We start from the raw sequence: 15,123 nt of genomic DNA, 5'->3' as shown, positions 1-15,123 counted from the left end.
TTTGATCAAAAATTATTTTAAGTGCATTGGCAGAAGCCATACTAACTATCTTCAATAGTTTCTCCAACGAATGTCTATTGCCACATCGTCACATCATCCACTTAAAAAAAAAACAAATCCACATCCACCATTGTTATATAGTATATGGAACTTATTCCACTGCCTTTCTGTCTTCTGAATGATAGTTTGGTAACTGAAGAAATGGCACCTTCCCCCAGTCTCGGCACCTTTAATTCAACACGAATTATCTCCCCATCTTCTCGTGCAAGGCCACAGATTCTTTTCTGACATCACTCGATGTGAAGTGCAGCTCACACACCTAAAATTAATAAATCAGAAAATAGCAACTAAATTACTTAGTCATTTCATTTTCAATTTAAGGCATTTCTGAACGAGAAATATATCTAATGACTTGGCTGGTAAATATAGGAGATAACTATACATACCTCAATGATTTTTTATATAAAACTAGATATAAGCATAAGATAATTTGAGATGATGAATGCCGGACACAGTTAAATTCCGGTTCATTGCACCACTCACGATTGTAATAGAAAAAAGCATATTTCCATTCACGGCGGTTCATACACACTAATAACATATACAAGTTTCTGACGAGACTCGATGAATTTCTCATCATTGCTTTCCATGCAACTTATTAAGTGAGTATTGTTGGTCTTGCGAAATGATACATAAGCTCAAATTAATTTGAAAACAAGAATACCTTAAAATGTATGTGCTTTTCCCCGTAATATACGTTACTACGCCAAAAATACAATGTCTCAGGAAGTTTCATCGAAAATACCCGATTATATAGAATCGTTCCGAATGGAGGCTTGGTATACATGTGGACTCGCTGCGCTGCGCGCGCTCGTTAAGGGGCTCCGCCCCTTAAAACCCCGGTTCCGGCTTCGCCGTCTACATATGTGGTCGTTGGAAGACTTTTGAAGTTCGAATAATCTCAACTCGACTAGGGGCCGGCTTCGCCGGCCAGGGGGTAGGGAGGCGCCCCACTCATTCCTCGGAACGGCTTCGCCGTTCCTCGCTGAAGGGCGGCTTCGCCGCCCGGGGGTTTAGTGTGCCAGGGGGCGAGGGCATTTCGGAACTGTTTCACCGTTATTCGTTTAAGGGGCGGCTTCGCCGCCCAGAGGTGGGGGGAGTCCACAGCGGCTGTGCCGCTTGAACATCGGGGCGGCTTCGCCGCCCGGGGGTTACTGAAGCTCCCCCACGCCTACGCCAGTGCCTCGTTGTGGGGCGGCTTCGCCGCCTTGAGGTGGAGGAGCCCCCCCGCGGCTGCTCCGCCTAGTCCTCATAAATGGTCTTCCCCACCGAGAGGGGTGCCCAGGGGGATTTTAATGTGTTATGCATGCGGTCACCAAAAGTCCACAGTGATCATGTAGCGATGATTGTATTAATAGTGGCGACAAGTACCCATAAAAGAAGACTTAATGGCAAGTTTTTAATTTTTTTTCGGGGGGTTCCTACGGAATACCGGGGGTTTTATACTTGTGTTAAACCAGTGGACACAAATCGTTCTCATAAATTCCGTGCCGATAAGTCCTAGGGGACCGGAAGAGTGGTCTGACGATTCTTTTACCTGGAGAGGCTATTTATTAGAAATCTTTTGGGAGGTTTCACGGGGTTATCGGGGGTTTTAATAAGTGGTAGGGGCACTGGTTAAATTGTGTCGAAAACTATTCGAAAAGGCGAGTTTAAATTTGTTTTATTTTTTTTCGGCGATGTTCCATGAGGTAAGCGGGGGTTTTCTGGTATTTTTTCCCGTATGGTTTACGGTGGCTCGCCCTCACCAAATATTCCGGATCTTGAGCTCAGAGGGGACGGGTAGTGCGGCGTAATGTTTGCGAGAAGTACCCAAATAGGAGACTAAATGACACATTTTACATTTGGGGGGGATTTCACGGGGATACCGGGGGTTTAAATGTGTGTACTCCTGGCGGTCACCATCCATTCACATAAATTTCGGGGGGATGAGTCGTTGGGGGCGGTGGAATAGTCACGAAAGGTACCGAAAAAGTAGACTTATTTGAAAATTTTATTTTTGGGGGGGGGTGTATGTGGGTTTACCGGGGGTTTATAGGTTTTTACTGCCAGCGGTCATCAATCGTCCACATCAATTCCGTAGCGATGAGTGGTAAGGATTGGAAAAGCGGCGGAATTGTGACGAAAAGTACCCGAAAAGGCTACTTATATGCAAATTTTAATTTTTTAGGGGGTTTCGGGGGGTTAAAAGATGACGGTACTATATGGTCACATTCATTTACTGTCATGTCTAAAAGAATTGTGCCCTATGACATCCATATTTCGAAAGTAATACAATAAAAAGCAAACCAGTCCCTGAAAAAAGTGAGCAGTGCCCGCCATTTTTTCGCGGTTAAACCCATTAAATAAATAATAAAATGTTTATGTTTTCTGAAAGACAATGCATAGATGTATGTAACTACAAAGTTTGAAAGAAATCGGTTGAGTTAAAATTGACAAAACCTTGTGTTAATCTTTTGAAAATCGTAATTTTCCGTGATTTTCGGAATACTTTAATTTTTTTCTGAGTAACCAAGAATTATGAAAGAAAATTGTTACCTACATTTCGTAGACGATGTTATGAGCATATATAATAATCATTTTCGTTATCCAACACCTTAAATTAAGTCAAGGGGAGGGGAAGGTATGAAATTTATTTCGAAAAATCAATTTTTGGACGCCATTTTGGCTGCAATTTTCTCAAATGGAAACTAATAAATTTACTTAATTACGTGCCCACGTTCATCAGATTTCAAAAAAAGCATTAACGACCCGTGTGGCACGCACAGTTTGCGCGCAGTAAAATTAAAACCGAAAGAGGGTCCCCGGAAAAAGCGCGATTTCGGCCATTTTGTCGTCCTAGCGACGACACGTGGCGGAAACTTCCGGTTTTCGGATTTTTCCTCCGGATCATTTCCGGTTCCCCGCAAGCGTGCCAAATTTCAGCTCTCCAGCACTTCTAGAAGTGGTCAGGAATTTGTATCCATGAGTCAGTCACCACAAGGGCTGTATATAGGGCGCGTTCCGTAATTCACTGGCAGTACTGCTACTGCTGCTGCAAAACGGAACGGAAAACAGTACTGCCACTGTAAGCAAGGCAGTGATTTCGGAACGGTCAACAGTAGCTGCCGTGATAATTTCGCGGGAAATAATGAATCGTGCAAATGCCACTTTCAAAGTAAATTCAATATATAAGTTGTAAGCATGAAACTTCGACATTGATGTATTGCAGCCTAAAGAAATATTTTAAAATATCCATTGCAATCGAAGAGAGTCACGTAAGACCTTTAAAATTAAAAGTACTTCAATCACAGGTTGAAAAATGCCTTCCATTGTTAGGTTTTCAGTGCGTAAACATTATCAAGAACAATTTACAAGGCACCGATGCAGGATTTAATTAGCTGTCCCTCAATATTCATGATTGAAGAAAAGTTAAAGGCAATATACGCTTTACTACACATTATATTTCGTACTTCATGGACTAACGCAAAATAAGCGAGTATACTGAAACTTAAGCAGACGAAAACATAGGTACAGTTGTAAGGTAGAAGAATGCCAAGGGAGACGAATTTCCAACGTACAGTTAAAATTGCGTGTGCCACTACCTAGAATACACATTAAACCGTATGGCATAGAATAAGGAAGTTGCATCTCATTGATGATAGAAATTAAGAAAGTTTATGCATACATTTCTGTAACACATGATACACATACATGCGTGGAAAACGTAATTTTAATTATAGTTTCTTGCGTTGAAGTTTTCGGGGATTACTTCTTATCTACAACTGGAGTTAACGAGACATTATTCAAGACACCATCGGTTAATCACACGAAATTAGCAAACCAAATATTTCATACAGGCATACAGAAATTCATTCACGCACAACACTGGCCATTTTCACATCCAATATATATGTATGAGTGGAAGTTATTTCTCTCAGTTTACTTGAATATATTCTGAATTATGTCCATTATATTTCATTTACTTGCGTACTATACCACGTTTAGCGTACTATTTGTGTGTGTTTTACATGGCAATTGCAGTGTTCCAAAAACAGGTGAACATCGGCTTCCGTCTGCTTACTTCCGCTGCTCTCCTGCCCACGGCAAGAGGCTTTTCTTGAGAGTATAGCACCTTCATTCTCGGGCAATTTTTTAGGAATTGTCAGCAAGAATAATGCCAAAGATTTCCGAACTGGCAGTACTGCCAGTTCCGAAATCAAATGGCATTTCAGTACATTTCAGCATTGGCAGTACTGCCAGTGAATTTCGGAACGCGCCCATAATAGGGATGTAACATCCAAAGATGTACATCCAAATTCAAGATTGCCGAAAGCGAAATATTATTAAAAAATGTAAACAAAGGCGAGTTCTAAGGCTAGAGGCCCAGAGAAAAATAGAAATCAATTGGAAACCGTTATTATACTAATATTTGATGTACAATTAGGCCCCGGGAGTGATTTTGGTTTCCTATCGTTTGGGTTAACATTTTCGGAGTACATCTTCATGTCGGTATTTATTGGCCTTTTACATTAAAATGTGACTAGAATCTGTCTCAGAATCATACATTGGTTTGTTTTTGATGTTAGCTAACTATGTGTTAACATGATTGAGGAATATATCAGTGTAAATATTTCATGAGAACTTGGGGTAACATTTCTGATGTACATTTTGCTTATGAGGCATTTATATGTATTTTCATCATTGTGGGGTAAAAAATTAATAGTGAATAATAAAAAGGGTTAACATATCGTGTTATTATACAACTAGGATGCTTATTTGAAGCAAATTAAAGGAATGGGAGTTATTTTGGTTTCAGAAAGTTTGGGTTAACATTTTCGGTGTACATCTTCATGTCGGTATTTATTGGCCTTTTACATTAAATTGTGACTAGAATCTGTCTCAGAATCATGCAGTGGTTTGTTTTTGATGTTAGCTAACTATGTGTAAACATGATTGAGGAATATATCAGTGTAAATATTTGATGAGAACTTGGGGTAACATTTCTGATGTACATTTTGCTTATGAGGCATTTTTACGTATTTTTATCATTGTAGGGTAAAAAATTAATAGTGAATAATAAATAGGTTAACATATCGTGTTATTATACAACTAGGATGCTTATTTGAAGCAAATAAAGGCAATGGGAGTTATTTTGGTTTCAGAAAGTTTGGGTTAACATTTTCGGTGTACGTCTTCATGTCGGTATTTATTGGCCTTTTACATTAAATTGTGACTACAATCTGTCTCAGAATCATACAGTGGTTTGTTTTTGATGTTAGCTAACTATGTGTAAACATGATTGAGGAATATATCAGTGTAAATATTTGATGAGAACTTGGGGTAACATTTCTGATGTACATTTTGCTTACGAGGCATTTATGTTCATTTTCGTCATTGTGGGGTAAAAAAATTAATAGTGAATAATAAACAAGTTAACATATCGTGTTATTATACAACTAGGATGCTTATTTGAAGCAAATTAAGGCAATGGGAGTTATTTTGGTTTCAGAAAGTTTGGGTTAACATTTTCGGTGTACATCTTCATGTTGGTATTTATTGGCCTTTTACATTAAATTGTGACTAGAATCTGTCTCAGAATCATACAGTGGTTAGTTTTTGATGTTAGCTAACTATGTGTAAACATGATTGAGGAATATATCAGTGTAAATATTTGATGAGAACTTGGGGTAGCATTTCTGATGTACATTTTGCTTATGAGGCATTTATATGTATTTTCATCATTGTGGGATAAAAAATTAATAGTGAATAATAAAAAGGGTTAACATATCGTGTTATTATACAACTAGGATGCTTATTTGAAGCAAATTAAGGCAATGGGAGTTATTTTGGTTTCAGGAAGTTTTGGTTAACATTTTCGGTGTACATCTTCATGTCGGTATTTATTGGCCTTTTACATTAAATTGTGACTAGAATCTTTCTCAGAATCATACAGTAGTTTGTTTTTTGATGTTAGCTAACTATGTGTGAAAATGATTGAGGAATATATCAGTGTAAATATTTGATGAGAACTTGGGGTACCATTTCTGATGTACATTTTGCTTACGAGGCATTTATGTTCATTTTCGTCATTGTGGGGTAAAAAAATTAATAGTGAATAATAAATAGGTTAACATATCGTGTTATTATACAACTAGGATGCTTATTTGAAGCAAATTAAAGCAATGGGAGTTATTTTGGTCTCGGAAAGTTTGGGTTAACTTTTTCGGTGTAGTACATCCTTATGTCAGTATTTATTGGCATTTTACATCATTTAATGACTAGAATATGTTTAAAAATGTTTAAGGGGTTTGGTTTTGATGTCATATAACTATGGCCAAACATGTTTGAGGAATATATCAATGTATATATTTGATGTGAACTTGTGGTAGCATTTCTGATGATCATTTGCTTACGTGGCATTTATCTCTATTTTCATCATTGTGGGGTTAACATTCAATAGTGAATAATAAATAGGTGAAAATATCTTTGTATATTACAATTTCAATGCTGATTTGATGTGAATTAAAGGAATGGGAGTTATTTTGGTTTCAGAACGTTTGGGTTAACATTTTTGGTGTACGTCTTTATGTCGCTATTTTTTGGTATTTTACATCATTTAATGACTAGAATATGTCTCAAAATAGGTAGCATTTCTTGTTATATTATCGGTGGAATGCATATTTGAACCAAAATTAATATTTCAATATCTTGCTCTCCAAAACTTTGGCAAAAAATAACCATAGATAAAACTGGTGTATGTAAAATAATAAACTTTTACATCTTGAATGAAAATTGTTTACAACTATATTTATGATAATATATCTGAACCAATAAATCATTCTTTCTAACTTTTGTCAATACAAATGTATTTTTTTTAAATTTTCACTACCTTTTCAGTATTGGCTAAACTTTTGTGATAGCAAGGACTCCATACCAATGTAAAGTACTCAATTGCATATCTGTCTATGGGGACATCTAGGAAAAGGTAACTGTGAATTTTGTTGTAATCTTCACAATGCTTTCATATGAAACAAAGGGGCTCGAATATTTATTTCCTTACCATTGAATCAATATCCGTATCTAATGTTAATTTGTAGTCCAACAGTACACCTGCCCTATTTTAGTGGAACTTATGTTATGTTTTCAGGTAATTAGTATACATATTTAAAAAAATGAGTTTCCATTTACAAAGGGCAAGTACCCTACATTTAATGATGTTTTGCTGCAATAAATTATTCCTGTACTACGAAGCAAAAGTTGCTGAAGGTCAATGACATGTAGTACTACTACTGACACTGCAGTATGTGAATCAATGGAATGGATATTTTTAAAGTCAACAGTTGAGATGGAGTGCTTTATCAGATTTAAAGACCATTCGCCATTAATGGACTCCATGGAAAATCCATGGTAATTATCATTCACAAACAGTAGTGAAGGAAGCGTTCCAAGGGGGGAACCCTGTGGAAAAGCTGGTATTGCATGTGATGGTGATAGTACTGCGTTCTGGATTTTATTTGATAGTTCTCTCTTTGACGTATAGCATGGGACGGAATATTCCATTGGCTTTCAGTTTTGCTGCTGATAGAAAATGATATACTTTTTTAAATGTATTTGGAAAAATCACAATACACTCTATCTACCTGAAAATGATCAGGCAGAGCTGTAGCTACAAAGTGCTGAAAAAGCAAAAAGGTTTGTAGTAATTGAAATACCACACTTAAATCCTTGCTTTAAATCAGTAACCAGGTTTTCAAACACTGACTGAATGATGGTGGTCTATAATCACTAAAGTCTGCTTTACACGGGGCACATAATTGCTCAGGTTAGAACTGCATTAATTTACGATATGGCGTAAAATTGTGAGAACGTAAGCTTGGGATTAGAACAGGGGCTATTTTGCCATCCTGCATCCTAGCAATTCTCTGCTTTACAAACACAATTTTGACTGTACCTTTGTGCATGATTGTGCAGTGACGAGCCCCTTTTTCATTTTTTTAATAGTGTTAACCTTTTTACACACAGGTATCATAATCGCTTTTTTGGAGGAGATAGGAATTATACCAGTATCTAGAGACTTGTTAAAGATAATATGAAGAGCTATTTTAAATTTTTTTGTTAACAAGTAGGGACACACCATTCAACTGCATTCTTGAAGGAATAATTATACTTTTCTAATGAGTTAAATGCAATGGCATAGCCAGGAAGAGGCTCGTGCTCCCCCCCAAAACGCATTAGTTTTAGCAGAAAATATTAACCTATAAAACAAATGCATTCTATTCTATTCCACCAATACCGGAAGCAAAACTAATATTGACTATTATTTTTGTGAAGCAAAATAGCATACAATGTCAATTTTACAGATAAAAATGTTCACATTTTCCCCAGAGGATTCCACCACTATAACCCCAACACCATCCTAGCTCAGGTGTGCAGCTAGGAATTAAACAAGGGGAGGTTTTAGGTGCAACTAACACTGGGGGATCTGAGGGTATGGCATACCCGCCAGGGTAAGTGGCAGGTGAGGGTGCCCTCCCTGAGAAAGTTTTTCAGATAAATGGCGAGTTTGTTGGCTTTCAGAGGGATATTTTATTAATCCTTACACTCTTCTGTTAGTAATATTAATGCAATTAAGTAAAATGGTTTAAATTAAAAAATTTCTCTGAAATCTGGGGGGGTTATCCCCAAAAATCTGGGGGGGTTATCGCTGCACCAATCCTAGCTACACCCCTGGTAACATGAGGCCAAAAGAATTACCAAACGGTCTAATAATCACGTATCTCTTGCGGAGGTGGTTGAATTTTATGTACTCAGTCCGATCACCATTTATTAAAGGTTTAACGGTAAATTTTATTTTGAGTGATCCAAATTTTGAGAGCAGGGAAGAAACATTTAGGAAAATTAATCTTACTAAAGAAATGTACAGGAGACAAAATGCAAACAGCACCTTAAGTACTGCATAAAAACTATTTGCAGCATCATAGCGATTTTGGTTCCATAAAATCTCATACCAGTTAATATAACTGAAATAATAAATCAAACCACTAAAAAGATCAGTTTTGAAAGTCATACAACAATGTGATAAATACCACAGCCTTAATGGCAAATATTTTCCTCTTACACTGACATCTTTGATAGATTACTGCGCTTCCATGTGCTTTTAGGGGTTCCAGTCTTCTTCTGGGCAAACTTATTTGTATTGTTGGTGTATGAAGTCATTTTCTTTTTATGCATGGGCTAATCATTCGCGTGTACTGACTAAACTTCAAGTGGTACCCATTTAAATACAATGGGTGCCAAAGATTTAAATATGAATTCACTTAGTATGAAAGAGGTGGTTTATTGTTTGTAGCAGTTTAAAGTAGAATTGTTTGTTAACCAATGTTTCGAGATATTAGCAATGGTCCAATTCTGACTTAAATGGAAAGAACACCAGAAAGCTCTGTTAATGTTATATGCACAGGAAGAACTGAAGCCCTGAAATACATTTACTCTATCATGCAATTTCCACCGGAACTGATGTTCGTAATTACGCTTCTTTTCCTAGAGCGTGGATAGGCCTTTTCGTCGGGACCAACGATTTGCTTCGTAATAACTTTGTTCGTATTAACGAGTCCATTGTATATATCCCTGAGAGCACATGAAAAATTGTAGACTTATAGAATCTGTCTGTTTCGAGTCTACAGATAACCGATGGAAGTTCGATATGGGCCATGAATAACCACCATGTATACTACGAAAGCATAATTGCAGGATACGGTTCACATGGGGTGCTTTCCATTCAAGCGTTGAATCGCAGTAACTGTTTATAACTCTCCAATTCTTGCACGTAATCGTTTGTTGACTAGTGTTACAACAGTTGGCGACACACATAGAATGGAACACAAAAATCGTGACTCAAGTCCACTTGTGTCGATGAATGGATCGAAGTCACCCGTGGAAACCTTGTTTGGTTGTTAGGGATTGCTTTTATATGTCAATCATTCACTACATGTATTTGTGAGAACAGTTTAATAAAATAAATCGTGTGCTTCTGACGAAAATAAGGCATTGACCTCATTTGGTAAGTCTTACAAAACTGGCATTCCTAAAATCATGTTACCTTAAACAGATAGTTTCGTGGAATTTTAAACTTTTCATCATTAATTTAGATAGATATGTATATATTTCAGATTGTGGCAAATCTAATGTAATTGGAAATTTTGATGAAAACAGTGTCATTGGACAAAGTAAGTGTTTTAGTCGTCTCTAAAGAGAATGAATTTGTGTGAGTAAACCTAAATAACACCTGCACCATTATTAGTCTATGGGAAACATCAACTATTATTCTCAAAGTGTTTATGTGATTCCTATTAATTTCCCTAAATCTTGCACTTATTGTTAGCCATTTTCTACGTACCCTTTTCTCCAAATTCCATTTTACTTTGTGTATTTCTTTCATTGTCTATCCAAATTGGCATGTATAGAGGTCAATCTATGTGGTACCTTAAAAAAACATTCCTCATATGCATTTGATTTATCAATTTTTCCTTCCCATCTAATTTCCGAAGTATCCCAAGTCGAACTTGAATTTTATTTCATTTGCTTCTCCAATTTTACAGCTTAATCCATATTCCAATTCCTTTATCTTTAATTGCATGGTGATTACCTAAGTCGTATTCTATTATCAGTCCATTGTTGGTTTCATTGATTTTAGTTTCTTTTAGCATGAGGGGACATAACCCCTATGGTATCTCACCTTGTCTGGCCAGTCAGGTGAACTTTAGAGCTTGAATGTACTTGCTGGATGCACAATGATGATAGACATCTATATTTGGTTCATGGAAAATCATCAGGGTTGCTGTATACCAGATATAGGAATCTACATTTATTGGATTAAATTAGGTATAATGCTAACTTTGTTATGTACTTTCATTAGGGATGTAAATTTATGTAGCTTTTTATATAAGTTGGCACAAGTGTTTAAAGCATGATGATATGGTGTTTAAGATAAATGTATAAAATCGTATCCGGCTCGATTTTGTGGAATTTCTTAATATCCATGATAAAAAGAAGAACACAATGGCAATTTCCACACTTTTAATATTACAACTCAGCACTGACCATGGTTTCAACACCTAAGTGTCATTATCAAGGTGAAAAATTCAGTACACTCTTGGTATGTATACCCAGGCCACGGTAGGAGGTGAGGACATATGGAATTGGTGTGGGGTAGTGGGAGGGGAAACTTTTTGGTGAACAAGTGAGTGAAGGACGAAAACATACATCGAGAGGATCGAAGTGAAGGTCAGGGTTTTTGGAGTGGATCGGAGTGAAGGTCAGGGTCAGTAGTAAGGACTCACCTTTGCTAAGCATTCCCATGACGTCAAAACCCTGACCTTCACTCCGATCCACTGGATGTATGTTTTCGTCCTTCACTCACTTGTTCATCAAAAAGTTTCCCCTCCCACTCCCCCACACCAATTCCATGTGTCCTCACCTCCTACCGTGGCCTGGGTATACATACCGAGAGTGTACTGAATTTTTCGCCTTGATAATGACACTTACGTTTGAAACCATGGTCGGTGCTGAGTCGGAGCTGAGTGCCTCAGAAGAAGAAGAATAAAAGAAGTCACAAGAAGGTTTTCTCCGTTGTCTCCGGACAGGCCTACATATATGAGGTTGGTATGTCAGTGTATTGAAGTTTGAATTACGTCTGGCATGTGATTTGGACAACATTGATGGCTTCCGGGATGAGGGTGAGAAACTGGGGGGAGATGGATTTATCACTGAAGAGGGTAGAACTTTGCAATCTACCTTATGAATTGACGGATTTTGCACAGAAAAACGATTTGAGAGTGGTATTGGACTACAAGGGGCTTCCTGCTTCTCTGCTTTATAACTATGCCTCTTACGCACAAACTGCCAAGAAAACAAACTTGAATCAGAGGAATTATTTTCTGAGGGGAAAACATTTTGCGGAGAAACTGAAGGGTCGAAATATAGGGAATCGTTATGTGGTTCAGGAGTGGCCATATTCATCTGATTTGACATAAGAGAATTATAACAGTGGTTGGTATTCTTAGAGGAAGTAGTATCAACCATAGGAGAAGAAGACATTGCAAAATATGTGGAGATAGGCCTGTCCAGAAGAGTAAACGGTTTGGTGGCGGTAATGGGAGAAAAAGGAGATGTACAGGCAGAGGACTTGGACAAAGGAGGTAGAAGAGGAAGAGATGAAGGAGGCTGCCGTTGGCCTCGAAGAGTTTTAGGAGAGACATGAGAATTTAAATCAGACGGCTTAGGCAGAAGAGGAAGAGATGGAGTTGAAAGAGGCTGCCGTTGGCCTCGAAGATACGTTGACTGAGAGGCCATAGAAATTTTAATGGATGGCCAAACAGGAAGAGGAGGTACAGCAGTAGAACAGGCGAGAGCAGAATTCTGAAGTGGTGGCCATTGAACCACACTATATTCAGGAAGAGAAATACACTGGGTAGGGGGAGGCTGGTTTTTACTGGGGACAGAATTCATAAGAATCGGCCAGATTGGTGGTAATGGAACTGGATGGTCAGTTGTAGGAGGTTTGCTAATTTCAGGGGCATGCTTCAAGGTTAATTTTTCTTTCTTTATCACCCCAGAGACATACTTTTCTACACTACCCAACAGGCAGCAAATACCCTTAGGAGTGAGGTGTAGACCATCCCTAGACAGCAACTCCTCCTCAGGATGATCTGAAGCCAATAGGAATTGTGGCCAATTGCTGCAGAAGAAAATGCCAGCCTCCCTAATGAGTGAAAAATATACAATTTTAGGCCTAATGACAATTTTATTTTTCATGATACTAAGTAATCTATGCAGTCAAAAAAATAAATGTAAAACGTAAGACCAAGACATGTCTTCCAGATGATACTATAGGTAGCAAAATTGTTGAGGTATTTTCTTAATAACATTGTTGCACTGCTTTTTTAAGCCACTGTAAAATGGCAAGAAGTAAAAGTAATATTACCTTCCACTGTACTTCCTTAGCAACTCATTTAAATGTTGAGTACGACAATTTATCTCCTGTATTTTTTCCATCATCACCTTGGGCTGTTTGAGAAACCTGTTCAACCCACGGAATAGAACACTTGATATGTGAATTCGTATCCGTGGGTTGACTAGCCTTATTTTTTCTACCAGTCTTTCAATATGATGCAGGACCTGATGAGGAGTTTCCCCTGTTTCAGATAAAGATAATACAGGAACATATCAATAACCTATGCATTCCTAAACTTATTTTAGCTATCATCAACAAACTGTGAAAACATATTGCTCCAAATCCATTGGTATAACGGTTGCGCTTATACTCTGCAGGAATGGCCATCAGGTTCACTCTGCATCATTCCATAAATCGCTCATAAGTATTGGGTATTTGATACTAAGAAACATTATTTTGACAATCTAGAAACACCTTTGCATGAGGAGTATCAGTAGCTATCAAGAGTATGGGCATAAAGTAAAACACAATTATGTCAAGTAACACACCAAGTGATGTAAAGCATTAGCAAACTGAGATAGATTTTACACTTATTGGAATTCAACTCACCCCCAATCAGGTTATTTGTTCCGAGATGTAGAACAACATCACGGAACTCCCTCATGGCCTCAATCATACTCCCTGCCACCTCATTCACCTTCATTCCAGACAAGGAAATGATGTCGAATTTAATGGCAGGGAAATGGTGAGCATAGTGGGGTGCATATTTCCACTGGGAAGCCCCGATGACTAGCACCCGATGTGGCATTTCCAACCTGAAATTTCAACTAGTCCAAAAGAAATATAAGTTAGCACATTATTGTACCAAAATTTAGCCATGATCTCCACCACCCTCCAGATGAAACCCCTGCAGCGAGCACCACATCACCTGGCAGATGAAGATGTATTAAGAAACCATCCAAGCAAAACATAACATCCTAGCATAATGAAATACTGACAACACCATAAGCATTCTACCGACACATTCCAGGGAAATAGCAATTACTGGAAAACTTGGCAATCAACAATAAGAAGTCCACTGTCGAAACTCATTGACCTTGAATTAAATGGAATCAACATAAGAACATTAACAGTGGTATATCTATAGAGTGGGCTATAGAGGTGATATGGCAATATGAATTTGAATTGACATAATGCAATGGAAACAATTTCATCTCTCTCCAGACCCTCACACGAGAATCGTACTCACAATTATTAGGAGATGGGACGCGAAGTCAAGACAAGGAAAAACTCACCAATTTCTTTTAAACAAAAATCAATTGTCAAGGAGTGATGACACAAGGAATCAAACTGAAGTTCATTAAAATTGCACAGCAATGAAAATGAAAGCGAACGCTACCGTAAAATTTATGTCCAATACAAGCATATTAAAAATGAAAGTACAAAAGAAATACGCACCCAGTCAACACAACAATTATGGCCACAGTATGGCCGAACTGTGGTTTACCTGTGGCAACTATGGCTATGGCTAGCCACAGCTTGCCATACTATGGCCAGACTGTGGTTGTCATGCGGCAAGCCATAGTGTGGCTTGCCATACACATATGCAACTATGGCCACACTTTGGAAAGCCACAACTGCCACAGATGATAAAGTTTGTTTACGGTTGCTATAGATGCAGACTTGTTGATGAGTTATCAAAATGAGAGTTGGCTGATTTCATTGATATAAAGAAAGTGTGTTAAAGAAAGAATAATATGTATTTATTTCAAGAGAAAAGGCTTCCACATTATTTATTGATTTAATCTATTTCAGCGTCTTTCCGTGAGTACTGTGATGTTGAAATGTGGAGAGGATTAGATAGACTACCGTAAATGTTGTAATGACTAAATATGTGATTTTACCTGTTACAGATTGGTCCATAAGCCTAGCTAAAATAACTTGAGGTGGATGTGTAACATGTTATTGTCTCAAATCCAAGGCAATATTGTAATACTAGCTTATCTGTTCTATTGTAATACTATTTATGTTATCCTACTCCACGTACTAATATCTACCAGAAATCATTTCTGATAACGGGATCAAAATTCTGGAATTCTCTCCCTGAGGATCTTATACAGAGGGGCTCC

The 15,123-nt window shown here is 37.7% G+C and overlaps 1 protein-coding gene across 2 annotated transcripts; it reads right to left on the bottom strand.

Annotated features, from left to right (window-relative positions):
* Positions 1-278: 278 nt before the first annotated feature.
* On the bottom strand, positions 279-14,482 carry LOC124157803. Of its 2 annotated transcripts, XR_006864654.1 has the most exons (3): positions 13,025-14,482; positions 12,696-12,802; positions 279-319 (listed from the first exon to the last, which is right to left on the bottom strand). XR_006864654.1 is itself a non-coding variant. In XM_046532823.1 (2 exons), the coding sequence occupies exons 1-2, from the start codon at positions 13,096-13,098 to the stop codon at positions 11,515-11,517; spliced, it is 1,362 nt and encodes a 453-aa protein (XP_046388779.1). In that variant the 5' UTR covers positions 13,099-14,482; the 3' UTR covers positions 11,458-11,514. The 2 variants fall into 2 exon arrangements, 1 of the variants encoding a protein (XP_046388779.1); XM_046532823.1 differs by lacking the exon at positions 279-319 and having other exon boundaries at positions 11,458-12,802.
* Between the last annotated feature and the right edge of the window lie 641 nt (positions 14,483-15,123).

This window comes from Ischnura elegans, chromosome 4, assembly GCF_921293095.1.
Source record: "Ischnura elegans chromosome 4, ioIscEleg1.1, whole genome shotgun sequence".
Classification (NCBI taxonomy): domain Eukaryota; kingdom Metazoa; phylum Arthropoda; class Insecta; order Odonata; family Coenagrionidae; genus Ischnura; species Ischnura elegans.
This window is presented reverse-complemented; position numbering and strand designations above follow the sequence as displayed.